This window comes from Oncorhynchus clarkii, chromosome 6, assembly GCF_045791955.1.
Source record: "Oncorhynchus clarkii lewisi isolate Uvic-CL-2024 chromosome 6, UVic_Ocla_1.0, whole genome shotgun sequence".
Taxonomy (NCBI): Eukaryota; Metazoa; Chordata; class Actinopteri; order Salmoniformes; family Salmonidae; genus Oncorhynchus; species Oncorhynchus clarkii.
Window position 1 is genome coordinate 61,126,011 of NC_092152.1, and position 23,768 is coordinate 61,149,778.

The 23,768-nt window shown below is 45.5% G+C and overlaps 1 protein-coding gene across 6 annotated transcripts; it reads right to left on the reverse strand.

Annotated features, from left to right (window-relative positions):
* Positions 1 to 2,354: 2,354 nt before the first annotated feature.
* LOC139411390 (E3 ubiquitin-protein ligase RNF166) lies at positions 2,355 to 23,606 on the reverse strand. 6 transcript variants are annotated; one of them, XM_071157689.1, is made up of 7 exons: positions 23,016 to 23,606; positions 11,976 to 12,132; positions 9,640 to 9,752; positions 8,494 to 8,608; positions 7,733 to 7,840; positions 5,829 to 7,074; positions 2,355 to 5,122 (listed from the first exon to the last, which is right to left on the reverse strand). In XM_071157689.1, exons 1-6 carry the CDS (start codon positions 23,183 to 23,185, stop codon positions 7,006 to 7,008), a joined length of 732 nt encoding a protein of 243 aa, XP_071013790.1. In that variant the 5' UTR covers positions 23,186 to 23,606; the 3' UTR covers positions 2,355 to 5,122; positions 5,829 to 7,005. The 6 variants fall into 6 exon arrangements, with proteins under 6 accessions (XP_071013790.1, XP_071013792.1, XP_071013794.1 ...); XM_071157691.1 differs by having other exon boundaries at positions 2,355 to 5,264; positions 5,687 to 7,074; XM_071157693.1 differs by having other exon boundaries at positions 2,355 to 5,899; positions 6,198 to 7,074; positions 23,016 to 23,419.
* Positions 23,607 to 23,768: the final 162 nt, after the last annotated feature.

Below are 23,768 nucleotides of genomic sequence, written 5' to 3' on the forward strand. Positions count from 1 at the left end.
TGGATATTAATACAAACGTTTAGGCCTATAAATACTGGCTAACCTGTTTATAATAAGCATTCCACTACTCAATTGCTAGTATCATAGTAATACAATCCCATTTGCCACTTATAGCCCCTGTGAAGACAAAGTGGGGCTATTTTTAGTCTATCCAGCGGATGCAATCTGGCCTGGTTGGATATTTTTATGAACGACCTCAGCACAGCCTTGCACCGATTCAGATTTGTAGAATATTTTCCACAGTGAGTGTTTATAAATATATCTTGCTCCTGTAGCTCCCTGACACACTGCGTATGAATGCTATGTGTTGCACTTGATACCAAAACCCTGCCACTATGCTGCTGTGGACTGGGGATGGGGCGATTCAGAGGGTAGTTATATCTGTTCACTTGTTGTGGAAAAAAAGCCCTGCAGGCCTGAACAGGTGCAGGTTGGTAACATTTAGGGGCCCGTTGAAATCAGCCAACTCCCCCGCCCTATTTTCAAAACTGATATCTGAGATTATTTTCATCCTAGGGCTGCTTGCTCACAACATTCCCTTTCCATGCCCTGACCTTTAACCCCAAAGTTCAAGTTGTCCCATTATTCAAAGGAGTCCATCTTCAGAGTCCATTGCGATTGTAACTGTGAAACAGCTATATCATTTTCAACATTTGATTAATGACCTGCCAACAGTAAAGGTCCATGTTCCAAAAATGTTGTCTTGCCATGCTAATTATATTGTACTTACAAAACATTGTATTCATCAATAAAAAAATTTTTTAAATGGTGCTTGAAAACGATAAATGATCATGAATGATCAATGATCTGAAATATAGTACCATTGGTAGAGATTATGAATATGTGTGTGCAGTTTTGATGATAATCAAATGCAGCTTTGTTCAAATACATTGTTTCATATGAAACCTCAACAGACATAAGGGTATTTCTGCATGATCCCTCACTATCTTCTCGATTTAGTCTCTTTGCCTGTATGTGTGGGCTGCCATTCAGTAACACACGTTCTCTCTGATATAACGGCAGAGGCCTGCACCTCATCAGTGGCTGGCCCATGCCTGGTTCCCATGCCCCAGTATGGGGATGGATAGGGAGGGAAGGGGGTTCAAGGGCCAGGTGTTTTGGGGACAGGGGAGCGCTGGACTACAATGGTGGTCGCTCAAGGGTGGAAGATTACTTTGGTTGATGCACTCAAGATTAATAATCCCATATTTAGTGACAAATGGCAAGATGATAAAGTCATTATTTTTATAACATATTATTTCGATATTAAATTATTTGGTTGATTATACAAAAACGTCAACGCTTTATTTCTTCATTATAAGGAAGGTCTATGTTGCGTCACTTCTTTCTCTTGGGGTGAGTGAAGTGTTTTTTCAAGACTGTTTTCACACACTATGACACCAGTCACCTTTAAAAACTGCAGAGGGGAAACACAAACAGAGGATCTTAGAGATGACAACGAGTAATGAGGAGAACGTTTTCAACCAGTCTGAATAGTGTGTGTGGAGTTTGAAAGGTCTTTATAACCAAGCCTCAGTTATATTAACATAACACAACAAATGCCACCAAACCATAGCTCAATCAAAAGCATTCTCCAGTGTGGCCCAGGTCACAGGAGCTGCCCTCTGCTCTGTTTAGACTGTGGTTAATTGGACCACTTCACCTTGAGTAACTAATGTGTAGGACCCTCGTGTCCTCTGAAAGACTATCCTAGACTATAGCAACACCTCCACACTTGCTCAAACCACGAATGCCAAAACTTAACAGCTGGACAATCCCATATCCATTCACCTGGCACCCAGCTTGTCCCATGTAGAAAGGTAGACAATCACATTATCATTATTAATAGGGCCAGGGGGCTAATCACAAGCTAAACAGAGAAATGATTGTTGGGTGAAGCGTTTACAGTTGTGACACCAGTCCAGGCCCCACCACAGAGTAAAGGTCTGACTGTGAGAGCAGTTTTGCTTCAGATGCCGCCCGTCTCCAGACACCACACCGGTTTGGAGGGCCTGCATGCTTGCCCTCTGTCTTCCGTCACCTCGGTGCTGCAGTGTTGTCACAGAAGGTCCGTCGCCTTCCATTTAGAGCACCTCCAAAGACAGGCATCTCCCTGGCAACCAGTGGTTGTTTACAGTCCTCTATGGGTCCACAGTGAGCTCGGGGTCTCCCATTCTCCTGTTGAAAAAGCCCCCCCCCCACTAAAGGAGATTGTCAGGCCTCTATTCACTACCAGTAATTATGCGCTGTACCCCATGCAGTTAATACGTTGCCCTTTCAAGGTGAAGGAAGTCGTGGGGGTATCAAATGAAAAAAATCAAGCAACAACATATCAGGAAGGAAAAAAAAGAGAGTGGGATGGGTCAGTGTTTTTATTGAGGCGGGAAAAAATCTGCTACAAATACAATACCTTAAAGTTCAAACAGTGTTATAACTGAAATATCCACATGATGATGCTAACAATCAACCATTGTTATTACTGGTATTATTACTATTTTTCAAGAATGCATAAATCACATTTAACACACACAGGCCCTGACAGTAGGGCCAAAGCCCCATGGTGGGTCTCTAGGGTACAGTGGCCCTGAAGGAAACTTCCTGGTTCAAGTGACTGTAGCTCAGACCCCCTGGGGAGGACAACATCAGCCTGTGTCTAGACTGAGTGACATTACATGACACTCCCAGGGCAGCCAAGTCCTGGGGGACACAGTCAGAGACACAGGCTCTGTCTTCTCTGATTGCTGTGATACCAGTCTTTATGGAAGTATATTTCCTGTCAGCCTTACCAAGTTCAGAACAGACAGTCTCAGTAAGGACCTCTTGACAAAAATGACCTAACAAAGTTCATACAAAATAGTTTCCTTTGTTTTTCTGTCCCTGTTTTTGGTGTATGTCTTTGTTGCAGGTGGTCTATCAGTGTGTGACCTGCAACATTGAGTTTATTTTACAGAGATTGGTCTGGTTCTGACCACAAGTAGGGCATCTGGGATGATGATGCACAGTACAGTGGCATTATGGATGGATGCAACAGTACACAAAGAGTGAAAAGTATACATTTCAGGTATACTCCATACAAAATCTACATTAGGCTACAGCTGTGCACGTGAACGCTGATCTAAACATAGAATACCATTTACCTTACAAACATTTATAAAAGAGAATCATTAGGTAGTAAAAAAGGCTGAGTAAATGATTCAATTAAAGATGCGTAACAATTCCTTGCTGCCCCAGAAGAAACTCAGGACTTCTCATGGTGATGACAGTTTCTCTCTAATGGCTACAGCTGTCAATACTGTGCCACCAACCAGTACAATACATGTAAACACCGAAAATATAACATGTCAATGTCTATCAAATAAGGATGCGTTATCTCCAGGAACACTTTGACTAAGCTGAGGGTCAAATTTGGTTTGCCACACTTTTGTACATCTGGGATGGTTTTCTCAGTTGGTTTTGCAATATATACCCATCTATAGAATATTAACGACAGACAAATTGTCTGTACCATCCCAGTACATCAAAACATCACCATGTTATGACTGAGATAATACTTAACATTCCCTCTGCTCTTACACAAAAACAGCCACAACTTACATTATCATCCATCATGAAATGTACATATTGAAAAAAATAAAAATAAATTACAACCAAAAAAATTCTGGCCTTTTTCTAAATATATATTTTTTTAATTAAAGTGCAATATTTAAATGCATTCCCGTGGAAAATATATAACGTATGAAAAAACATTCTCATTCGTAGTTACCACAGGGACCTAAACCTAAATGTTGCATTCTCTACCGTATGTACAGTTCTCCTCGGAAACAAGGAAAAACACAAATGGACAGACCATTATACTTCTACTAGTCAGTCTAGTAACAAATAATCACAATACATAATATCTTCCTCCATTGCGCGCTATACAATCTAACCAGTTTCCTATAAGGCATCCATCAGAGTGAACCAAAACATAATCTTAAATCTCCATAGATCAATGCTAGCTCAACGGGCACACTACTACTCAAACATGGCTTCTAATGTAAACATCTACTTTGGGGCAACATACTTTTATAATTGTATCCCTTTGAAGCAAAGTGTATTTAAAGACATTTTTTATCATATGATTGAATATGCAACTGTTCTGCACAGTTTTGTTTAAATCCAACTTTAATAATTACTGTGCTATCAGAAAGTGGATGTCTTTAACAAACCATTGGAACATAATGATTGTAACAGGACTGGAATGTGTACGGTATATTCAAACAGATTTTCACAGCTCTGACCAACAGGTTTTGGGGAGACCCCACTGAGACAGGAGCAGTGTGGATCCTGGAAGGTAAATGGCCTAGGAATATTGCACTGATTCTGTAGAGTAGCAATGTACACTTTTACATTTGCATTTTACTAATCAGACCAACATTGGTGTTCAAGACAATAATTAACATAAAACTGGACACTTATGTTGCAGCAACCAATTCCACCACAGGGATAAACTTATCCAACAATACTCACGTCATAATATTTCACTTCTTGTACTTCTCCTAGTGGGCACTAAACCAAACAGAATACTGTGCATGGGTATAAACTGACGGAGTAACACTGACTTAAATGACTATTGACTTGTGCCCAGTCTATTTTGAAACTGGGGTGCCGTCTTGTGTTCGAGACAGTGTATTACACATAGGCCCTAAAATCCTGCAAGCAACTGTTTGATGCCAGCAGTACAGTACCAATGGGTACTTTTAAAAAGGTGGTAAAACAACAAACACATCGCCAATAAACATGTTTCTTATGATTAGTACACCACTTAAAACGGAAACATTTTCCAAAAATATATTTTATCTTGTCTGGTGCTTCATAAAAATATCAGCAGAGTGACAGCAGTGTGAAGAATAAATGCAGTACTATAATTATGTTTCTGAGCTGTGAAATGAGAACAATCTATAGTTCAATTATGTAGAAAAATGTGACAAGTGCAAGTATTCACAAGAACTCTGAATACAAAAGGGGATAGTTTGATAGTTTGTTTTGGTTCGCGTTGCAAATGTTAGTGTGTTGTTGTCGTGATGGGGATGTAAGAATGACCTCGCTCTCTGGGTTTAACTGGTCATGTCTAGACTGTCACCTAGTGGTAAGATTATCACACTGAGAATGACCTCGCTCTCTGGGTTTAACTGGTCAGGTCTAGACTGTCACCTAGTGGTAAGATTATCACACTGAGAATGACCTCACTCTCTGGGTTTAACTGGTCATGTCTAGACTGTCACCTAGTGGTAAGATTATCACACTGAGAATGACCTCGCTCTCTGGGTTTAACTGGTCATGTCTAGACTGTCACCTAGTGGTAAGATTATCACACTGAGAATGACCTCGCTCTCTGGGTTTAACTGGTCAGGTCTAGACTGTCACCTAGTGGTAAGATTATCACACTGAGAATGACCTCACTCTCTGGGTTTAACTGGTCATGTCTAGACTGTCACCTAGTGGTAAGATTATCACACTGAGAATGACCTCGCTCTCTGGGTTTAACTGGTCATGTCTAGACTGTCACCTAGTGGTAAGATTATCACACTGTGACCTCGCTCTCTGGGTTTAACTGGTCAGGTCTAGACTGTCAACTAGTGGTAAGATTATCACACTGAGAATGACCTCACTCTCTGGGTTTAACTGGTCATGTCTAGACTGTCACCTAGTGGTAAGATTATCACACTGAGAATGACCTCACTCTCTGGGTTTAACTGGTCATGTCTAGACTGTCACCTAGTGGTAAGATTATCACACTGAGAATGACCTCGCTCTCTGGGTTTAACTGGTCATGTCTAGACTGTCACCTAGTGGTAAGATTATCACACTGAGAATGACCTCACTCTCTGGGTTTAACTGGTCATGTCTAGACTGTCACCTAGTGGTAAGATTATCACACTGAGAATGACCTCGCTCTCTGGGTTTAACTGGTCATGTCTAGACTGTCACCTAGTGGTAAGATTATCACACTGAGAATGACCTCGCTCTCTGGGTTTAACTGGTCATGTCTAGACTGTCACCTAGTGGTAAGATTATCACACTGAGAATGACCTCACTCTCTGGGTTTAACTGGTCATGTCTAGACTGTCACCTAGTGGTAAGATTATCACACTGAGAATGACCTCGCTCTCTGGGTTTAACTCTCTGGGTTTAACTGGTCATGTCTAGACTGTCACCTAGTGGTAAGATTATCACACTGAGAATGACCTCACTCTCTGGGTTTAACTGGTCATGTCTAGACTGTCACCTAGTGGTAAGATTATCACACTGAGAATGAGGTCAAGCCATTCAACTGTAGTCCCTCTTAATCAAAAAGACATCAAATGATGCACTTGAGAATAAACTTCAACAGAACTAATCTGTGGTACTTTGACCAGAACGTGTGTCATGAGATGGCTTTTTCCTGGAGTTTGAAAACATTTAATTTGAACAGTGAAAAATAAAGAGTAAAAGAAAATACCTTAAATCATTATTTTTGGGAACCTTCATACTTTCTGCAGAATAACAACAATGTCCATGCTGCACTCATTGTTTTGCATTGCAGTGGTTTTGAATTGCAACATTTATTGGGAGGCCAAGCTCCCTTCCTCCACCGTATACAGGAAGTGAAGAGGCTGCTGCTGGCTGAGAGGATATGATGTAATGGTAATGGGCATTGACGGGTTAAGCAGGCGAGCAGAGTGGATGATAGAGGGACAGGGTTAGGAGATAAGCCCTCTGTAGCTCTCCCAGAGTGGGAGTCGAGGCCAAGTCCTTCCAAACTCTCCCTGTGAGGAGACAGTGGAGGGGGCTGGATATAGGGTGGATCCAGAGAAAGAAAGAGAGCTAGTGGGGTGTCAGGAAGAAAGTGCGTCCCCAGACAGCAGAATGGGGGACTCAGAGGACTCTCAGTTCTCTGCCATGGAGAGAGCCAGGGCTGCCTGTAGTGCCGCATCTTCATCGATACTGTAGTCCTGCAAAGACAGAGTCAGACGGTCACTCACTTTAACATTTGATTTGACAGGACAGGGCCATGGCTGCCTGCAGTGATGACTCCTCGTCAATGCTGTAGTCCTGCAAACACAAAGTCACACAGTCAACCACTGAGTAAATAGTGCCTGACACCAAATAAATAAAGATTCTTTGAGATATGCAGTGCATTCATGTTACAGTACTAGAATATTACAGAGACTGTACTTGGATATTACAGCGACAGTACTAGGATATTACAGTGACAGTACTTGGATATTACAGCGACAGTACAGCGACAGTACTAGGATATTACAGAGACAGTACTAGGATATTACAGAGACAGTACTAGGATATTACAGCGACAGTACTAGGATATTACAGCGATAGTACTAGGATATTACAGTGACAGTACTTGGATATTACAGAGACAGTACTTGGATATTACAGCGACAGTACTAGGATATTACAGTGACAGTACTTGGATATTACAGAGACAGTACTTGGATATTACAGCGACAGTACAGCGACAGTACTAGGATATTACAGAGACAGTACTAGGATATTACAGCGACAGTACTAAGATATTACAGCGACAGTACTAGGATATTACAGCGACAGTACTAGGATATTACAGTGACAGTACTAGGATATTACAGTGACAGTACTAGGATATTACAGTCACACTATTGGCAACAGAACAGCTCTAGTCCTGTCTAAAGAACAGACGACACAGAGCCCAGACCCCAAACCTTATCCTCACCACAAACGTGTCGTAGGAGAACTTGTGCCGGTGGAGGAGGTGCTGGAGGAAGTTGGAGCTCTTGTAGCTGGGGTCCCCCCAAGGCATGGCTGAACATACAGGACACACCTGGAGGCACACCAACAACTCTGCCATTACCTCACCAGTACACCAAATCAGAATGCAGTAGAATCTCTGTTGGTTAAGGATGTACTCTCATGCAGTGACATCAACGTTGCATAACACTTCATATCAGCACATAAATACTTGAGTAAATTCAGACTAGGACAGTGTACTTAGTTCAGACTAGGACAGTGCACTTAGTTCAGACTAGGACAGTGCACTTAGTTCAGACTAGGACAGTGCACTTAGTTCAGACTAGGACAGTGTACTTAGTTCAGACTAGGACAGTGTACTTAGTTCGGACTAGGACAGTGCACTTAGTTCAGACTAGGACAGTGCACTTAGTTCAGACTAGGACAGTGCACTTAGTTCAGACTAGGACAGTGCACTTAGTTCAGACTAGGACAGTGCACTTAGTTCAGACTAGGACAGTGCACTTAGTTCAGACTAGGACAGTGCACTTAGTTCAGACTAGGACAGTGCACTTAGTTCAGACTAGGACAGTGTACCTAGTTCAGACTAGGACAGTGTACCTAGTTCAGACTAGGACAGTGTACCTAGTTCAGACTAGGACAGTGTACCTAGTTCAGACTAGGACAGTGTACCTAGTTCAGACTAGGACAGTGTACCTAGTTCAGGGTATAACATAGCAGACTGACCACTTTGTTGGGATCATTGCGGTGGTTCTCCATACAGTGTTTGACCAGCTCCTGTTGATCCAGATTGCGGGCTCCACAGAATGGGCATGAAAAGGTGGAGCGGTTTGGAATATTGCTGCAGGCAGGGAGAAAACACTGAGTTTAGTAGGAGCCATAATGGAAACAACATGGGTATGCACACAAACGTTGCCAGACACACACTGATGGTGTGTTGTTGTGTGTGTGAATATAACCCCAAAGTCTGAGGCCCAGTTTCCAGACACTAGCAGGATGCCAATCATGTCCAGCAACACACCAGGAAGGACAGCTGGTCTGTGTGGACATGAGGGTCAGAGAGCAATGTGCTGCAGTGACAGTTACGCTAGCCGACCCACACAGCCGTAGAACAGGGTCCTTAACAATGTGTCCATTAACTCACTGCTCCATCAGCACCACAGCAAGACAACAAGGCCAATTCACACACTACCCTCCACAGCTGACCAGGAGCAGCCCATCAGAGTCCCATCAGACATAGTGTTAACATAACAGGTCTCTCAGGTAGGACACAGTCTACTGGCTAAATGTCTGTTTGACTTGCCGATAAAGATGCACTCTGTACTGTAGACTTAATAGAACAGCAATGTCCTCAGAGAAACTCCATAAAATATACCAACCAAACATCATTTCAGCCTTGGGCAACAAAAAAGAAGAAAAAGTGACAGTTTAATGAATGATGACTTTCTGACAAGTAGACAACACCAGCAGACGGTCCACTGTGATCTCTGGGCCTTCGACTAGATGAGACTCTGCTTTGGTGGTGCTGGCAACGTCGCCCAGTTAAATTGTGTTTTGGAATGTGGTAAAAACAACAACCTTGAAACCGTGTTCATGTGTCAGCAGAAAAACACATCTCCCGAGTCCCTGAACATCAAAGGTTTTTACAACAACCCAGAGAGCCAGGAACACCACAGGAGAGCATGACTCATAAAAGACACACATTCATACCGCTGGGCTAAAATGTACTGGGAGTGTGGTTCTGCAGATCAATGCTAGGACAGAAATATTGACTCAAATCTGTTCAGTCTGTCCAAATGGACCCTGACGTCCCATGTCACACAGTGTCTGACGTGGCTCCAGGAGCGACTGAGGGCCCCTCAGAGAGATTACCTGGGAATGGGCTGTGAAGTGGGGACCACAGGCACAAACTTTGGGCAGTTGGCCATCTGCTCCTGGACCTTCGCGCAAGAGGAGATGTGTGACCTCATTTTGACCAGAGACACCTGGAGCCCGCCAGTGGAGAGAGGAGGAGAGCGAGAGAGGGAGGGGGAGGACAGGAGGGAGATAAGGAATAGGAGAGCGAGGCAGAGGTAGAGGAACAGGAGAGCGAGACAGAGGGGTAGAGGAACAGGAGAGCAAGACAGAGGTAGAGGAACAGGAGAGCAAGACAGAGGTAGAGGAACAGGAGAGCGAGACAGAGGTAGAGGAACAGGAGAGCGAGACAGAGAGGTAGAGGAACAGGAGAGCGAGACAGAGAGGTAGAGGAACAGGAGAGCGAGACAGAGAGGTAGAGGAACAGGAGAGCGAGACAGGGTAGAGGAACAGGAGAGCGAGACAGAGAGGTAGAGGAACAGGAGAGCGAGACAGAGAGGTAGAGGAACAGGAGAGCGAGACAGAGAGGTAGAGGAACAGGAGAGCGAGACAGAGAGGTAGAGGAACAGGAGAGCGAGACAGAGAGGTAGAGGAACAGGAGAGCGAGACAGAGGGGTAGAGGAACAGGAGAGCGAGACAGAGAGGTAGAGGAACAGGAGAGCGAGACAGAGGGGTAGAGGAACAGGAGAGCGAGACAGGGGGGTAGAGGCACAGGAGAGCGAGGAGAGCGAGAGCAGGAGAGAGGTAGAGGAACAGGAGAGCGAGACAGAGGGGTAGAGGAACAGGAGAGCGAGACAGGAGGGTAGAGGAACAGGAGAGCGAGACAGAGAGGTAGAGGAACAGGAGAGCGAGACAGAGGGGTAGAGGAACAGGAGAGCGAGACAGAGAGGTAGAGGAACAGGAGAGCGAGACAGAGAGGTAGAGGAACAGGAGAGCGAGACAGAGAGGTAGAGGAACAGGAGAGCGAGACAGAGAGGTAGAGGAACAGGAGAGCGAGACGCGAGACAGAGGTAGAGGAACAGGAGGGAGAGCGAGACAGAGGTAGAGGCACAGGAGAGCGAGACAGGAGGGTAGAGGAACAGGAGAGCGAGACAGAGAGGTAGAGGAACAGGAGAGCGAGACAGAGGGGTAGAGGAACAGGAGAGCGAGACAGAGAGGTAGAGGAACAGGAGAGCGAGACAGGGGGGTAGAGGCACAGGAGAGCGAGACAGGAGGGTAGAGGAACAGGAGGGAGAGCGAGACAGAGAGGTAGAGGAACAGGAGGGAGAGCGAGACAGAGAGGTAGAGGAACAGGAGGGAACGCGAGACAGAGGTAGAGGAACAGGAGGGAGAGCGAGACAGAGGTAGAGGAACAGGAGAGCGAGACAGGGGGGTAGAGGCACAGGAGAGCGAGACAGGAGGGTAGAGGCACAGGAGAGCGAGACAGAGAGGTAGAGGAACAGGAGGGAGAGCGAGACAGAGGTAGAGGAACAGGAGAGCGAGACAGAGAGGTAGAGGAACAGGAGGGAGAGCGAGACAGAGGTAGAGGAACAGGAGGGTGAGCGAGACAGAGGTAGAGGAACAGGAGGGTGAGCGAGACAGAGGTAGAGGAACAGGAGAGCGAGAGAGGGGTAGAGGAACAGGAGAGCGAGACAGAGGGGTAGAGGAACAGGAGAGCAAGACAGAGGGGTAGAGGCACAGGAGAGCAAGACAGGGGTAGAGGAACAGGAGAGCAAGACAGAGGGGTAGAGGAACAGGAGAGCAAGACAGGGGTAGAGGAACAGGAGAGCAAGACAGAGGGGTAGAGGAACAGGAGAGCAAGACAGAGAGGTAGAGGAACAGGAGAGCAAGACAGAGGTAGAGGAACAGGAGAGCGAGACAGAGGTAGAGGAACAGGAGGGAGAGCGAGACAGAGGAACAGGAGGGAGAGCGAGACAGAGAGGTAGAGGAACAGGAGGGAGAGGAACAGGAGGGAGAGCGAGACAGAGGTAGAGGAACAGGAGGGAGAGAGAGAGACAGAGGTAGAGGAACAGGAGAGCGAGACAGAGAGGTAGAGGAACAGGAGGGAGAGCGAGACAGAGAGGTAGAGGAACAGGAGGGAGAGCGAGACAGAGAGGTAGAGGAACAGGAGAGACAGACAGAGGTAGAGGAACAGGAGAGCGAGACAGAGGTAGAGGAACAGGAGAGACAGACAGAGGTAGAGGAACAGGAGAGCGAGACAGAGAGGTAGAGGAACAGGAGAGAGAGCGCAAGACATGCTATTAAGTGAATAAATGGGCAGGGAGAATTTTTGTGAGTGTATTGTGTATCATCAAGTGTGCGTCTGTACAGTATGTGTGTTGGACAGAGTGGGAGGCCATAGTAGTGTAGTTCACCTTCTTACTGCAGCCCCGACAGGGGGCCTTGTAGTTGGACAGCTGTTTCTCCACACTGGAGGACTTGTCCACCTTCTTTGGGTCAAAAGGCATGCGGCACAGAGGGCAGAGGGGAGAGGTGACCTGGAGACAGGGCTGCAGACACTCCCCACAGAACCTACACACACACACACACACACACACACACACACACACACAGTCAGTCGTTGCACTGCAACCAAATAATATAATCTATACTCTGAGAGAAAGAGACTGACAATCAGGACATGAGTCGAATGATACGTAAAGTCTAAACACAAAGTGAATCAGAGCGTTTAGTCGGAGCGAGTGTCCCGGAAAAGTGTGTGTCATCTCAATGAGATGTGTTTGTGTGCTTTAATAACATTCTATGAACCTCTTCTCATGGTTTGCCCGCACGGTGAACTCCAGTCAGTCTCATTCAGTGCCAATGGAGCAGTGCTGTATCTATTTGCTGGGGCAGCATCACTCACAGTCAGACAGACCCAGCATTCAACCCATCATCATCTCCTCTGGCGACTCTGAGCAATGTGGGCACCGCTGGGTCACAGTGGGGCCGAGAAATGCCCCTGAGGTGGCATGCAAACGGGCTGAGTGATGGGCAGTCACCTCCCATGACGCCATGAGTCAGCAGTCAGGGCCCAGAGAGCTGGTCCTGGGCTGGCCGTGAAACCTCCCCTGACAAATGAGCCAGGAGTTTATACTGGCAGAGTACTGAATCATTGCAGATTTTTACAGCTGAGCCGGATGCTTTATGGCCCTGTCGGCCTGAAGGCAAGCGGGCAGGGTAGGGAAAGACTTTGTTTTCAGAGGACAAAAATGGTGCCCTTTGAACTTGACTGATTTCAACGTGTACTCTGAACCTGACCCAGTCTGTATTTCCTCTCACTGTAGGTAGCAGTTTAAGAGTGGCTACTAGCACCCCAGATCCGTACACCTGCTACTTCATTTGTTGTTTTGAAAGCACTTTCAGCAACTCTTTGCCCCATTAAAAACAACAAATCTTGTTGATCAAATGTTTTACTTCAAAAAAGCCAGACTATAGAGAAAAGCCAGGTGTGGAAAGAGAGAACATTACACTAACCATTTCCTCGAAGCCCCGAAAATAACCCCTTCAAACCCGCTATATAGTAGAGAGCAGGAGAGCAGCCAGCCAAGCAGAGACCGAGGCGTGATGGTGAGGGAGGAAAGGAGGCTATTGGGGAGGGACAGACTCCATCAGCTCATCCTAACAGCATCCACAGCACAGCCCAATCGTTACCTGGAGTTCATGGAGGATCTCCACGCATTGAGAGGGAGGGTAGATGTTTCCATTATGTCCCCAGAGGCCTGGCCTGCACAGCCACAGATACTGAGACAATACTGCCCACACAGAGCTCTAATTGAGCATGAAACGTCTCATCATTCAGAGAGAGGAGAAGAATATTATTAAAAGCAAAACAAATGCTGCGAATACAACAGGTGTAGGAGACCTTACAGTGCAATGCTTACTTACGAGCCACTAACCAGCCATGCAGTTAAAAAAAAAAAATACAGATGAGAATAAAGAGATAAAAATAACAAGTAATTAAAGAGCAGCAGTGAAATAACAATAGCGAGACTACATACAGAGGGGTACCGATAAAGAGTCAATGTGCTGGGGCACCGTTTGGTTGAGGTAGTGTGTACATGTAGGTAGACTTATTAAAGTGACTATGCATAGATGACAACAGAGAGTAGCAGTGGTGTAAAGAGGGGGTGAGAGGTGGGGGGGGGGGGGGGCACTGCAAATAGTCTGGGTAGCCATTTGATGTTCAGGAGTCTTATGGCTTGGGGGGGTAGAAGCTGTTTAGAAGCCTCTTGGAACTAGACTTGGCGCTCCGGTACCGCTTGCCGTGCGGTAGCAGAGAGAACAATCTATGATTAGGGTGGCTGGAGTCTTTGACCATTTTTAAGGCCTTTCACTGACATCGCCTGGTATAGAGGTCCTGGATGGCAGAAAGCTTGACCCCAGTGATGTTCTGGGCCGTACGCACTACCCTCTGTAGTGCCTTGCGGTCAGAGGCCAGGCAGTTGCCATACCAGGCAGTGAAGCAACCAGTGCTCTTGATGGTGCAGCTGTGGATCCTTTTGAGGATCTGAGGACCCATGCCAAATCTTTCCTGAGGGGGAATAGGTTTTGTCGTGCCCTCTTCACGACTGTCTTGGTGTGTTTGAACCATGTTAGTTTGTTGGTGATGTGGACACCAAGGAACTTGAAGCTCTCAACCTGCTCCACTGCAGCCCCGTCGATGAGAATGATGGCGTACTCGGTCCTCTTTTTCCTGTAGTCCACAATCATCTTCTTTGATTTGATCACGTTGAGGGAGAGGTGGTTGTTCTGGCACCACACGGCCAGGTCTCCGACCTCCTCCCTATAGGCTGTCTCGTTGTTGTCGGTGATCAGGCCTACCACTGTTGTGTCATCTGCAAATGTAATGATGGTGTTGGAGTCGTGCCTAGGCCGTGCAGTCATGAGTGAACAGGGAGTACAGGAGGGGACTGAGCACGCACCCCTGAGGGGCATGAAGAGCAAAGAGCTGAGGGGTCAGATATGTAAGGAGCCAGGAGTCAAATCTCCCTGCATAGCCACAACCAGTCTTGGTTCTAACTTTGTGGGTCTACCACTGTTCTTCTCTTTCAGCTGGTGACTAGAACTCACCGTTTATGGAAGAAGCCATGCAATCTGCCCTCAGGCAGGCTAATCAAGTGGCTAATAAACTCTTAACAACACAGTGGAGTGTTACATAGCGTCAGGGGATGTCTATTAAAGTAATGGCATTGTGTTAGTTATCACATTAGCAGGGCTTAGTTTTATTAGCTAAACATCTCTCACTTCACTCCATCCATATTCAACCAGCTACATGACCCATGTGACCTCCTCTGGAGTCACTTCCTACTTCCCAGTCACATAGGAAACCTCAAAAACACAGCCAATCTTTTAGTCAAAATGTCATCTAGTCAAAACACGTTCAAATATCCACAAGCTCGGTTTGTTCCCATCCACCAAACAACGCTGTAGAGCTGAGATCTGGACTAAGCCCAGCCTGTGTGCCTACATTAACATTCAAATATGCTAATAATTAGGCCTAGTGAGTATGCCTAGACCTATTCTCAAGAGAGCCCGCAATACTTGGAAAGACATTTCTTTGAGAAATTATACATGAGTGTAGAGGCTGGTAATAATATTCTCTGGGGCTATCATTGCATCGTATTCAAAAGGTATACTCAGCTAGCGTAGGCTATAGAACTGCAGAACAATATCGGAGCAGTACAAGTCGTTTGCCGTCCTTTTCTACTACCTAAATAAACCAATAGCATCATGAAAGACTTTGGCCAAATTATTGCTCCAATACTGACACTAGGATCCAACAACATAACATGTTACTGTGTGTGTGTGTGAGGCTCGGCTAGCATAAATGTCACTGGAAGCACATTGCTTTCTGACCCGCATGTCGGAGTCAGTTGCTCCGTGAGGTGTTGTCCGAAGTGCGAGCCTGTGTCTATTTTGCAAAGTGTGGCGCCTATCAGGTTAGATTAAAAAAAATAAAGTTTGCCGTCTGTCCTCATACCTATTCACGTTCCCAGACACTTCAGAAAACTTTTCCAAACACCTATTAATAGATCCATAAAACACATAGGTGGGAGGAAGGGATTCAAACATTTTTGCAAAGCGCAAAAAAAGAGATTGTTTGGGGACCCGTTTGATCAGCTGAGACGTAGTGAAAGCTCTCTGTCTGGACAGTGATGAAGGACCGTCTAGGGTTGATACCGTCTCAGAGAACAGAGAAGCCAACTTGAGAGGAGCAGCATTGAACAAAGCACACATATTCAAACAGCACTGATGAATACTAAGAGCCCACAGTGCTGAAGCACCATCCTTTCGGGTCTGTCACACGGACAGACAGAAGTAAAGACAGAGTACAGGACTGACAGAGCTACGACAGTGTCGAACTACAACGGTCTGCAGAGCATGCAGCGAGCAACACAAGCCCCTTCAAAATGCTCATCTTCCTCTCCTGCAGAGAACAACTCCTCCACATAAAAGTCTGAGGGGAAACGTATCTCCATATCAGTGAAATACAGATCTGTCCCAAGCACCCCAGCAGCAGCAGTCTTTCAAAGTAAGTATCCAGACCTACTGTAGCCCAACTCTGGAGTGAAAGACACCTCAAAGGTGATCTTCTAGCATCGTCTCTCATCACTTAAAGATGCCCGGATTTAGCACCCTCCTATTAGACACTATAAATCACTTCCACTGTACTTAACACTGAGATAGCAGGACGCCACCACCTGCAGGCTCACTCACACACGTTTGCACGTCTTGCGTATAATTGAGCAGGGGCTAAAGAAAGAGTTGTGGTCAAGTGTGTGGTGACATGGGAGTGACAAACACTCAAGGGTGAAAATGGCGTTGTTGAAATACTGTCCTGTACTGCCTAGCCGTAAACATTTTGGCCATGCCCAATATGCTTCCTGAGTATTTACATTCCATTCTCGCCAATAGATAAAAGATAAGCAGTTGGCTACTATTTAGAATATTACACCGGAATGTGATTATTAGGCTACCTAAGGGAGGTGTTAAAGGAGCAGGCGAGGAACGGCCTATTCCTCCAGTAGTCAAGAGTCACCAAAGAGCACTATTTTTTTTACACATAGATAGATTGTCCCTCTCCAGCTATAATGGGGAGATGGGCATATGGCATCGTCTGCCGCCACAGCGCAGCACACACCTGGCCCAAGAATACCGGGACGACTTGCTGATGATGCATATGGTTTATATGATGACGTATGGTGTTATAAGGAGAGAAGCTCCACAACTGTGTATGTTTGATCTCCCCTCTCCACCTCCCTCCCTGAAGGAATAAGGCGAGCTGACCATATTTCCTGTGCAGAGAAGGGAGAGGAAGCATTCGTGGAGAGACTTGCTGCCAATTCAGGAGCTGCAGAGGTAGACTAATGAGAGCAAATGAAGCCAGGTGCTACTAGAACACAGAAGCCCCAGGGTCGGTTCCTTGCCATCTGCACCTCAATCTACTTCTCAGAACTACAGTAAAGTAGACACTGCAGAGCATAGAGGAACAGTAGGAACTCGTGGTTGTTTCCCCCCTGAACAGACACACAGTATTGGAATAGGACACAGGCTTCCTCCTTAAACCGACCTGTATGCTCTAGTCGGCTGGTCCTCGCTACATATTCGTCGCCAGACCCACTGGCTCCAGGTCATCTACAAGTCCATGCTAGGTAAAGCTCCGCCTTATCTCAGTTCACTGGTCACGATGGCAACACCCACCCGTAGCACGCGCTCCAGCAGGTGTATCTCACTGATCATCCCTAAAGCCAACACCTCATTTGGCCGCCTTTCCTTCCAGTTCTCTGCTGCCTGTGACTGGAACGAATTGCAAAAATCGCTGAAGTTGAAGACTTTTATCTCCCTCACCAACTTTAAACATCTGCTATCTGAGCAGCTAACCGATCGCTGCAGCTGTACATAGTCCATCGGTAAATAGCCCACCCAATTGACCTACCTCATCACCATACTGTTTTTATTTATTTACTTTTCTGCTCTTTTGCACACCAGTATCTCTACCTGCACATGACCATCTGATCATTTATCACTCCAGTGTTAACCTGCTAAATTGTAATTATTTGCCTACCTCCTCACACCTTTTGCACACAATGTATATAGACTCTCTTTTTTTATACTGTGTTATTGACTTGTTTATTGTTTACTCCATGTGTAACTCTGTGTTGCTGTCTGTTCACACTGCTATGCTTTATCTTGGCCAGGTCGCAGTTGTAAATGAGAACTTGTTCTCAACTGGCCTACATGGTTAAATAAAGGTGAAATAAAAATAAAATAAATAAAGAAACAAATTGGATTTAACAGAGCAGAGAGGGTATGGGTTTGCGAGGGTATTTCACACATTCAGCATTTTTTGACATGCCAGAACATCTTTACATGTGACTTTCAGAAGCTTCGTTCTCAGCTGAAATTAGGCTCTTCTCACACGCCGTCAGATGGGCTTGTCACTGTAACGTCACTGGACAGAATTAAAGGCTTGACATCACAGAAAACCAGCATCAGAAATGAGTGAATCTATAGAGCTAGCCTGTATGATCTCTTGCAGTATCAAAGGAGACTACTGCCCATCCCAGTCAACCCCTTGCTTATACATCCCCTGCCTTTACATTGAAACACATATACTCCCTCTCCGGCCTCTAGGTCACCAGGCTGCTTGTTATAGCGCATACCTGTCACCATCGTTACGCACACTAGCGCGTCATCAGACTCATCTGGACTCCATCACCTCCCTGATTACCTTCCCTACATACGTCACTCCCTTTGGTTCCTTCCCCAGGCGTTTCTGTTTCAGTTTCCGGTCTGTGCGTTGCTCGTGTTTTGTAATACGTTTAATTGATTTATTCAATGATTCACTCCCTGAACTTGCTACCCGACTCCCAGCGCACACGTTACACATGGCTTACGTGACACACCACTGTTAGAGGGGGTGGGGGCGAGGACAGTTTGTTTTGACACGACACACCTCAAGGTTCTCTCACCTGGACATCCTCTGAACGCACCGTCACACCAAAGTCACTGCATCTCAGCGCAGGGGGAAAAGCTGAGCGTCTCACATGTGCCTCTGCGAGCTATTTTGTTTCACGACAACAGGCTTGTGGTCATCCCATTCAATGTGCAAGAGAATCGCTCCCATGGATCTTACAATATAGCCTAGTAGACTGTAGTGCAATGTACATCATAGTGTGAGCACTAGGAATGAAAAACCAGCAGTAGGCTAGGTTGTGAAACAAACACATTTTTCACAGAGAGGAAGCCAAGAACAGCAGTCTCAGTACTCAGTAATGGCTTAAAAATAGCCACCCGCTCTTTGTAAAATAACCAAAATTGATCTGAGGACATTTAAGGACTGTTTCTGCAAATTACTGTCTGCATGAGAGGCAAAGCAAACCCCTCAATTCTGACACTGTACTGAGAGAACTAAATGAAAGACACTTAAGTCAGCCTTTCAGGTTAAAACCCACTCACACGGGAAGGTTCTGCTAAAGGTATCCTGATGCAACAACACAAAGTGCATGAACAGTTTTCTGCCAGGTTGCAATGCCAATCGTGCTTGGCAACAGTCTTTAGTAGTCTACTGTTTTGTTGTTGTAGCTACAATAGTTACACAGTATCTTGCCCTTTCCCACACACCCATTTAGCAGAGTGGGGAGCTGATTGTTTCCTCTGGAAAGCCATATTGGCCAGACTTCAAACCCACTGTGTGACAGTGGGCTCCATGCCAACGCCACAGGAGGCAAAGCAGGTGCACGAGTCTGTGTGTACGTGGCTGTGTGCGAGAGAGACTCCATGCTTAAGCAATGCGTGCATACAGTAGTGTTGGAGGTAGAATGTAATGATTCTCTAGAGTGAGTGGTCTCCTCCATGGCCTGAGGGAGCAGTACGAGGCTCTCATTTGAGACCTTTGTTCAATCTCCCAGGCAGCAGCTCGGCTAGAGCAGTGGAGAGAGAGGATGGGACGAGAGACACAGAAAGGTACGCCGGCACGGTGCATAGCTGAGTGTGAGAAGATAAGAACGCAGAACAACCTTGAGGGAACAAAAGCGCCCGTTTTGCTCCTCTCTTCCCTCTCACTCAATGAGCAAACTTCCTCAAATCACCCAAGACGAGGGAGGTGGGGGATGGGTAGGAGTCAGGCTGCCAAGTCTGCCTCGGGTTCAGCCCACTAACAATGCCACGTGAGGAATAGAGGGAGGGAGGGAGAGAGATACAGAAAAGAGAAGAGTAGACGAGGGATGAAGCTAAATGCTTTGAGCAGGTGTGTGGACTGGGTTATGCTTTTGCACACTGTATGAGACACACCCATTTCTCCATTGAAGCTTTTGCCTTTGTTTAAGAGAAGATTGGGGTAAGGGGTTGAAACAGCCAGATGGAGACTGTACCACTGAGTGGGATAAGGATTAGGTCTGGCCTCTGAGGTTAACAGATTGGGGTTTGCAATGAATTCTAAAGTGCATGCTCTGGAGAGTTTGAGTGAGATAACGTTGGGATTGTGGAGCGGTCCTTTTGGGGGAGGGATTTGGAATATACAAACTGATATACGGTTCCTATCTTAATCATATTGTCTACAATGCTGAATAGACCGCAGTTTCCGTTTTGTCCAGGGCAAGATAATACAGACACGTGAAAAAGTAATCTCACGCCAAGATCAATGGCTAAAAATGAGTTGTCCACATGGATACATACCCGCGAGTCAGTGGAGGCTGCTGAGGGGAGGACGGCTCATAAAAACGGCTGGAATTGAGTCAATGGAATGGTATCAAACACCTGGTTTCATGTGCTTGATACCATTCCATTGACTCCATTCCAGCCATTATTATGCCGTGAGTAGGCCTTTAGCATCACCATGACAATGAACAGCACCAGGACTGTGCGTGCAGGTGTACTTTTCTACTCAGCTCTGCGCGTGTGGTACTGATAGTGCAATCATGACAACAGTGTGTAATTCCATCACCCCCAGCTCTTTCTTCTCCCGCTGGATTACATCCATGTACAGTTCGTGCTTCAAGTGTTGTCAGGATAATGGCACAGACAGGACCTTCAGTTCTGGGTTCAACCAGAACCACTGACCTCAATAATGAGGTTTAATAGAAAATACATTCATTCTCCCTGTGGTTATTTCTATAATTAGACAGACTGTATGCATATGTCCCCAAATGAGAGTTATATGCCCCTCACTGGCACAATGCTGTATGGATACAGAGCAGAGAACGTTTTTTTTTGTTGTACTTAAGAGAGACATTGGTCATATATGAGTCAACGACATGACCACTCCTAGTTGAATTAACGTTAAACACAAAATATAATAATGTACAGTATTAGCCCATAATACACAATGTCATGTTTTCTACACACTTTCATGGGTGTTGATATCTGCTTGGACAATAACTCCTGATGAGGAAGAGGATTGTGTAAGTGTTCACACACACCATTGCTGAGGTTATGTGAGATGTTGACATCCACCGAGCCAATCTCACAGAGATCGGACTAGCCTACATGCATGTCAGATAGAAGTGAGCCACGGAAAAGCTGTTTGTCACTAGAAGGGTGCAGGCAAACGACAGAGAGAAAAGCTGCTCTGACAGCTCAGCAAACTCAGTACTGCTGGTGGGACAGGCCAACAGACAGCCACACAGCAAACAACACATTGAGCAGACTATTCAATCCACCCACCAGACCCACATGACACCACTTCCTACAACACAGACAAAAAAGATGTGATTCAGACACACCTCAGAGCCCAGTCTTTAAATGAGCAGCCATATTAAAGCTCCCATTGTCACACAAATCAAATCCTAAAAAAGGACAGGAGGAACGGTTTGTTTGGCGAGTGACAATGCAGTCAGCTTCAAGTCAACCATACATATTCATTCCTGTAGACACACAGGTGTCAAAAAGGAAGAATAGAAGGGGACTGTTTTCAAAACGCCAGTAATCTTCAGTGATGACTGCAGAAGAATGGACATCAAGTTGCCCCCCCCCCCCCCCCAAAAAAAAGATTTTAGAACAGACTCCATCTTGACTTTTTTCTGTGTAACTGCTAGTAATGCAATTCACAGGAGGCAACAAAAACAAAACACAGGTAGCGTTACTTAGGCTACAGCCCTACAAAGATGTTCACTAATGTTCAGTTCAGGGAAACTAGGCAATAATTGGTCCATAACTGGTGGTGGCTCCTCGAAATAGCTTTTTTAAAACTCATTCCAAATGGCTTATACAACTGGAGAGCTTTCAGACCTCTTGGTTTCCAATAATCAACCTTGTGGTATGTGTTTTTACTTTAAAAAAACACGTGTGGCCAAACGATTCTAACAATTATTCTTATTGAGGCATATTAATGCCATGTTCTCAACCTAACTTTTACAACCGCTATTCAGCGAGCTTCCCTTCACAGCTGCAGACTTTTCACATACATGTGAAATGTGAATTGATCACAGTGAGAAAATGGTGCAGGCAGAAGCTCCGCTCAGTGTTCCAGCTCTGCTCAATGTTCCAGAGGCAGCACCTCGCGGATCAAAAGGCAACTCTCATGTGCCACACTGAGGTTACATTACCCACGTGCCCGAGGCCTAGTCAAGGACATTATGGGAAGCTTATGGTGGAACGCAGTGGTGGGAAAACAATCATTGGGGGGGGTCATGAATAAATCAGCTTCTTCTCTGACTAAGTGCTGAAACTCTACAGAAAAATGATAAATCAAACAATGCAATGAGCATCATGAGAATCCAAAACAGCCCATTCAACATTTCAATATTGCTGTTTCCACATATCCTAGTGCTGGCTAAAAGTATACAAAACGGTCTTCCTCTTTTCGACAACACATCTCATTTTAGCCTAGGCAGCCGATCGTGGGCACCATCTAGCGCCTACTATCGGCTGCCAAAGCTAATCTAATTTGTGTTGAGTTAGCCGTTAGACACGCATTTCCTCTGTCTGTAGCTATTATGTCTTTATTGTTACAAAGCTGTTGTCCAGCATTTCTCATCAAATCCGCTAATAGCCTAGTTAGTATTTCACGTCGATACTGCGTTTCGGGAAGCACTGAACTACCACCTAGCCCGCTTTGTTCGACTGTCTGAGCTCCCTTGCATTCCCTTTGGCAAGTTGGCATCCATGGAAAAACGAAAACATTATCCCCATCCCAGTGTCAATGCAGTTTTTTTCTATCATAGATGTGGCATTTTGGCTGTGAATCATAAGCATTTTATAACAAAACCGTTACTTTAAGTGACAAGCAAAAATGAGCTTGACAGCTCTACCAGCGGACTGATAAATGACAACAACCAATACAAACATTACGAGAGAATATATGCTATATACATATATATATATATATATACACACACACAATAGCACGTTGTTGTTTTGTAAGTGAGATACACTTGTCTGAGAAGCAAGAGATCACAAATCCGCCAACTTACGTGTGGGCACAGCTTCCAATGGTGACAGGTTTATGATACACCTCCAGGCAAATTGGGCAGGAGAACTGGCTCTCGAGGCTCTCGCCAGTGGCAGCCGCAGCTGCCCCGTTTTGTTGGTGCTGCCTGAGCTGATGAGTAGCCGAAACAAAACTGCGAAACATCGCCATCATGAACGAGGATCTTGCTCGCACTTCGTTCTCGACTATAACTGAAACTACCTGGGAGTATTCACATCGATTATTTACACCGATTGTGCACGATGGACATGCTTCGTGTGAATAAATCGTATGAATAAAGCTAGCCAACCTATGTATTGTTTGTGTAAAATAATTTAGCTAACATTAGACACTACATCAGTCCGCTACACAAGCGCACAAGAGGACACGCCGAAGCACGAAAGAAGTAAACATTACAAGACAGTGCTGGTTGACGAGAGGACAAAAACAGGGCGCTGAGCAGATTTATTCGATCTTCAAATCATTTTGATTTACAAACAACTAACCAAAATATATCCAGATCATTAAAAGATCAGGGAATTTTCACAACTGCTAGTTCAGGGCGACTCTCACGAACAAGCCGTACAGCTTCAGCAAAGAAGAGGACGTTTCTGGTCATTGAAGTCTCGTTCGCGATATCACCAACTCATTTTACAGATGCTTCAAACTACACTCCCACAATACATTGTTTCATTGTGTTGTAAAATGTTTAAGTTATTACAGTTGTACTTTTCTCTTTTAAATATGTGTTGCAAGA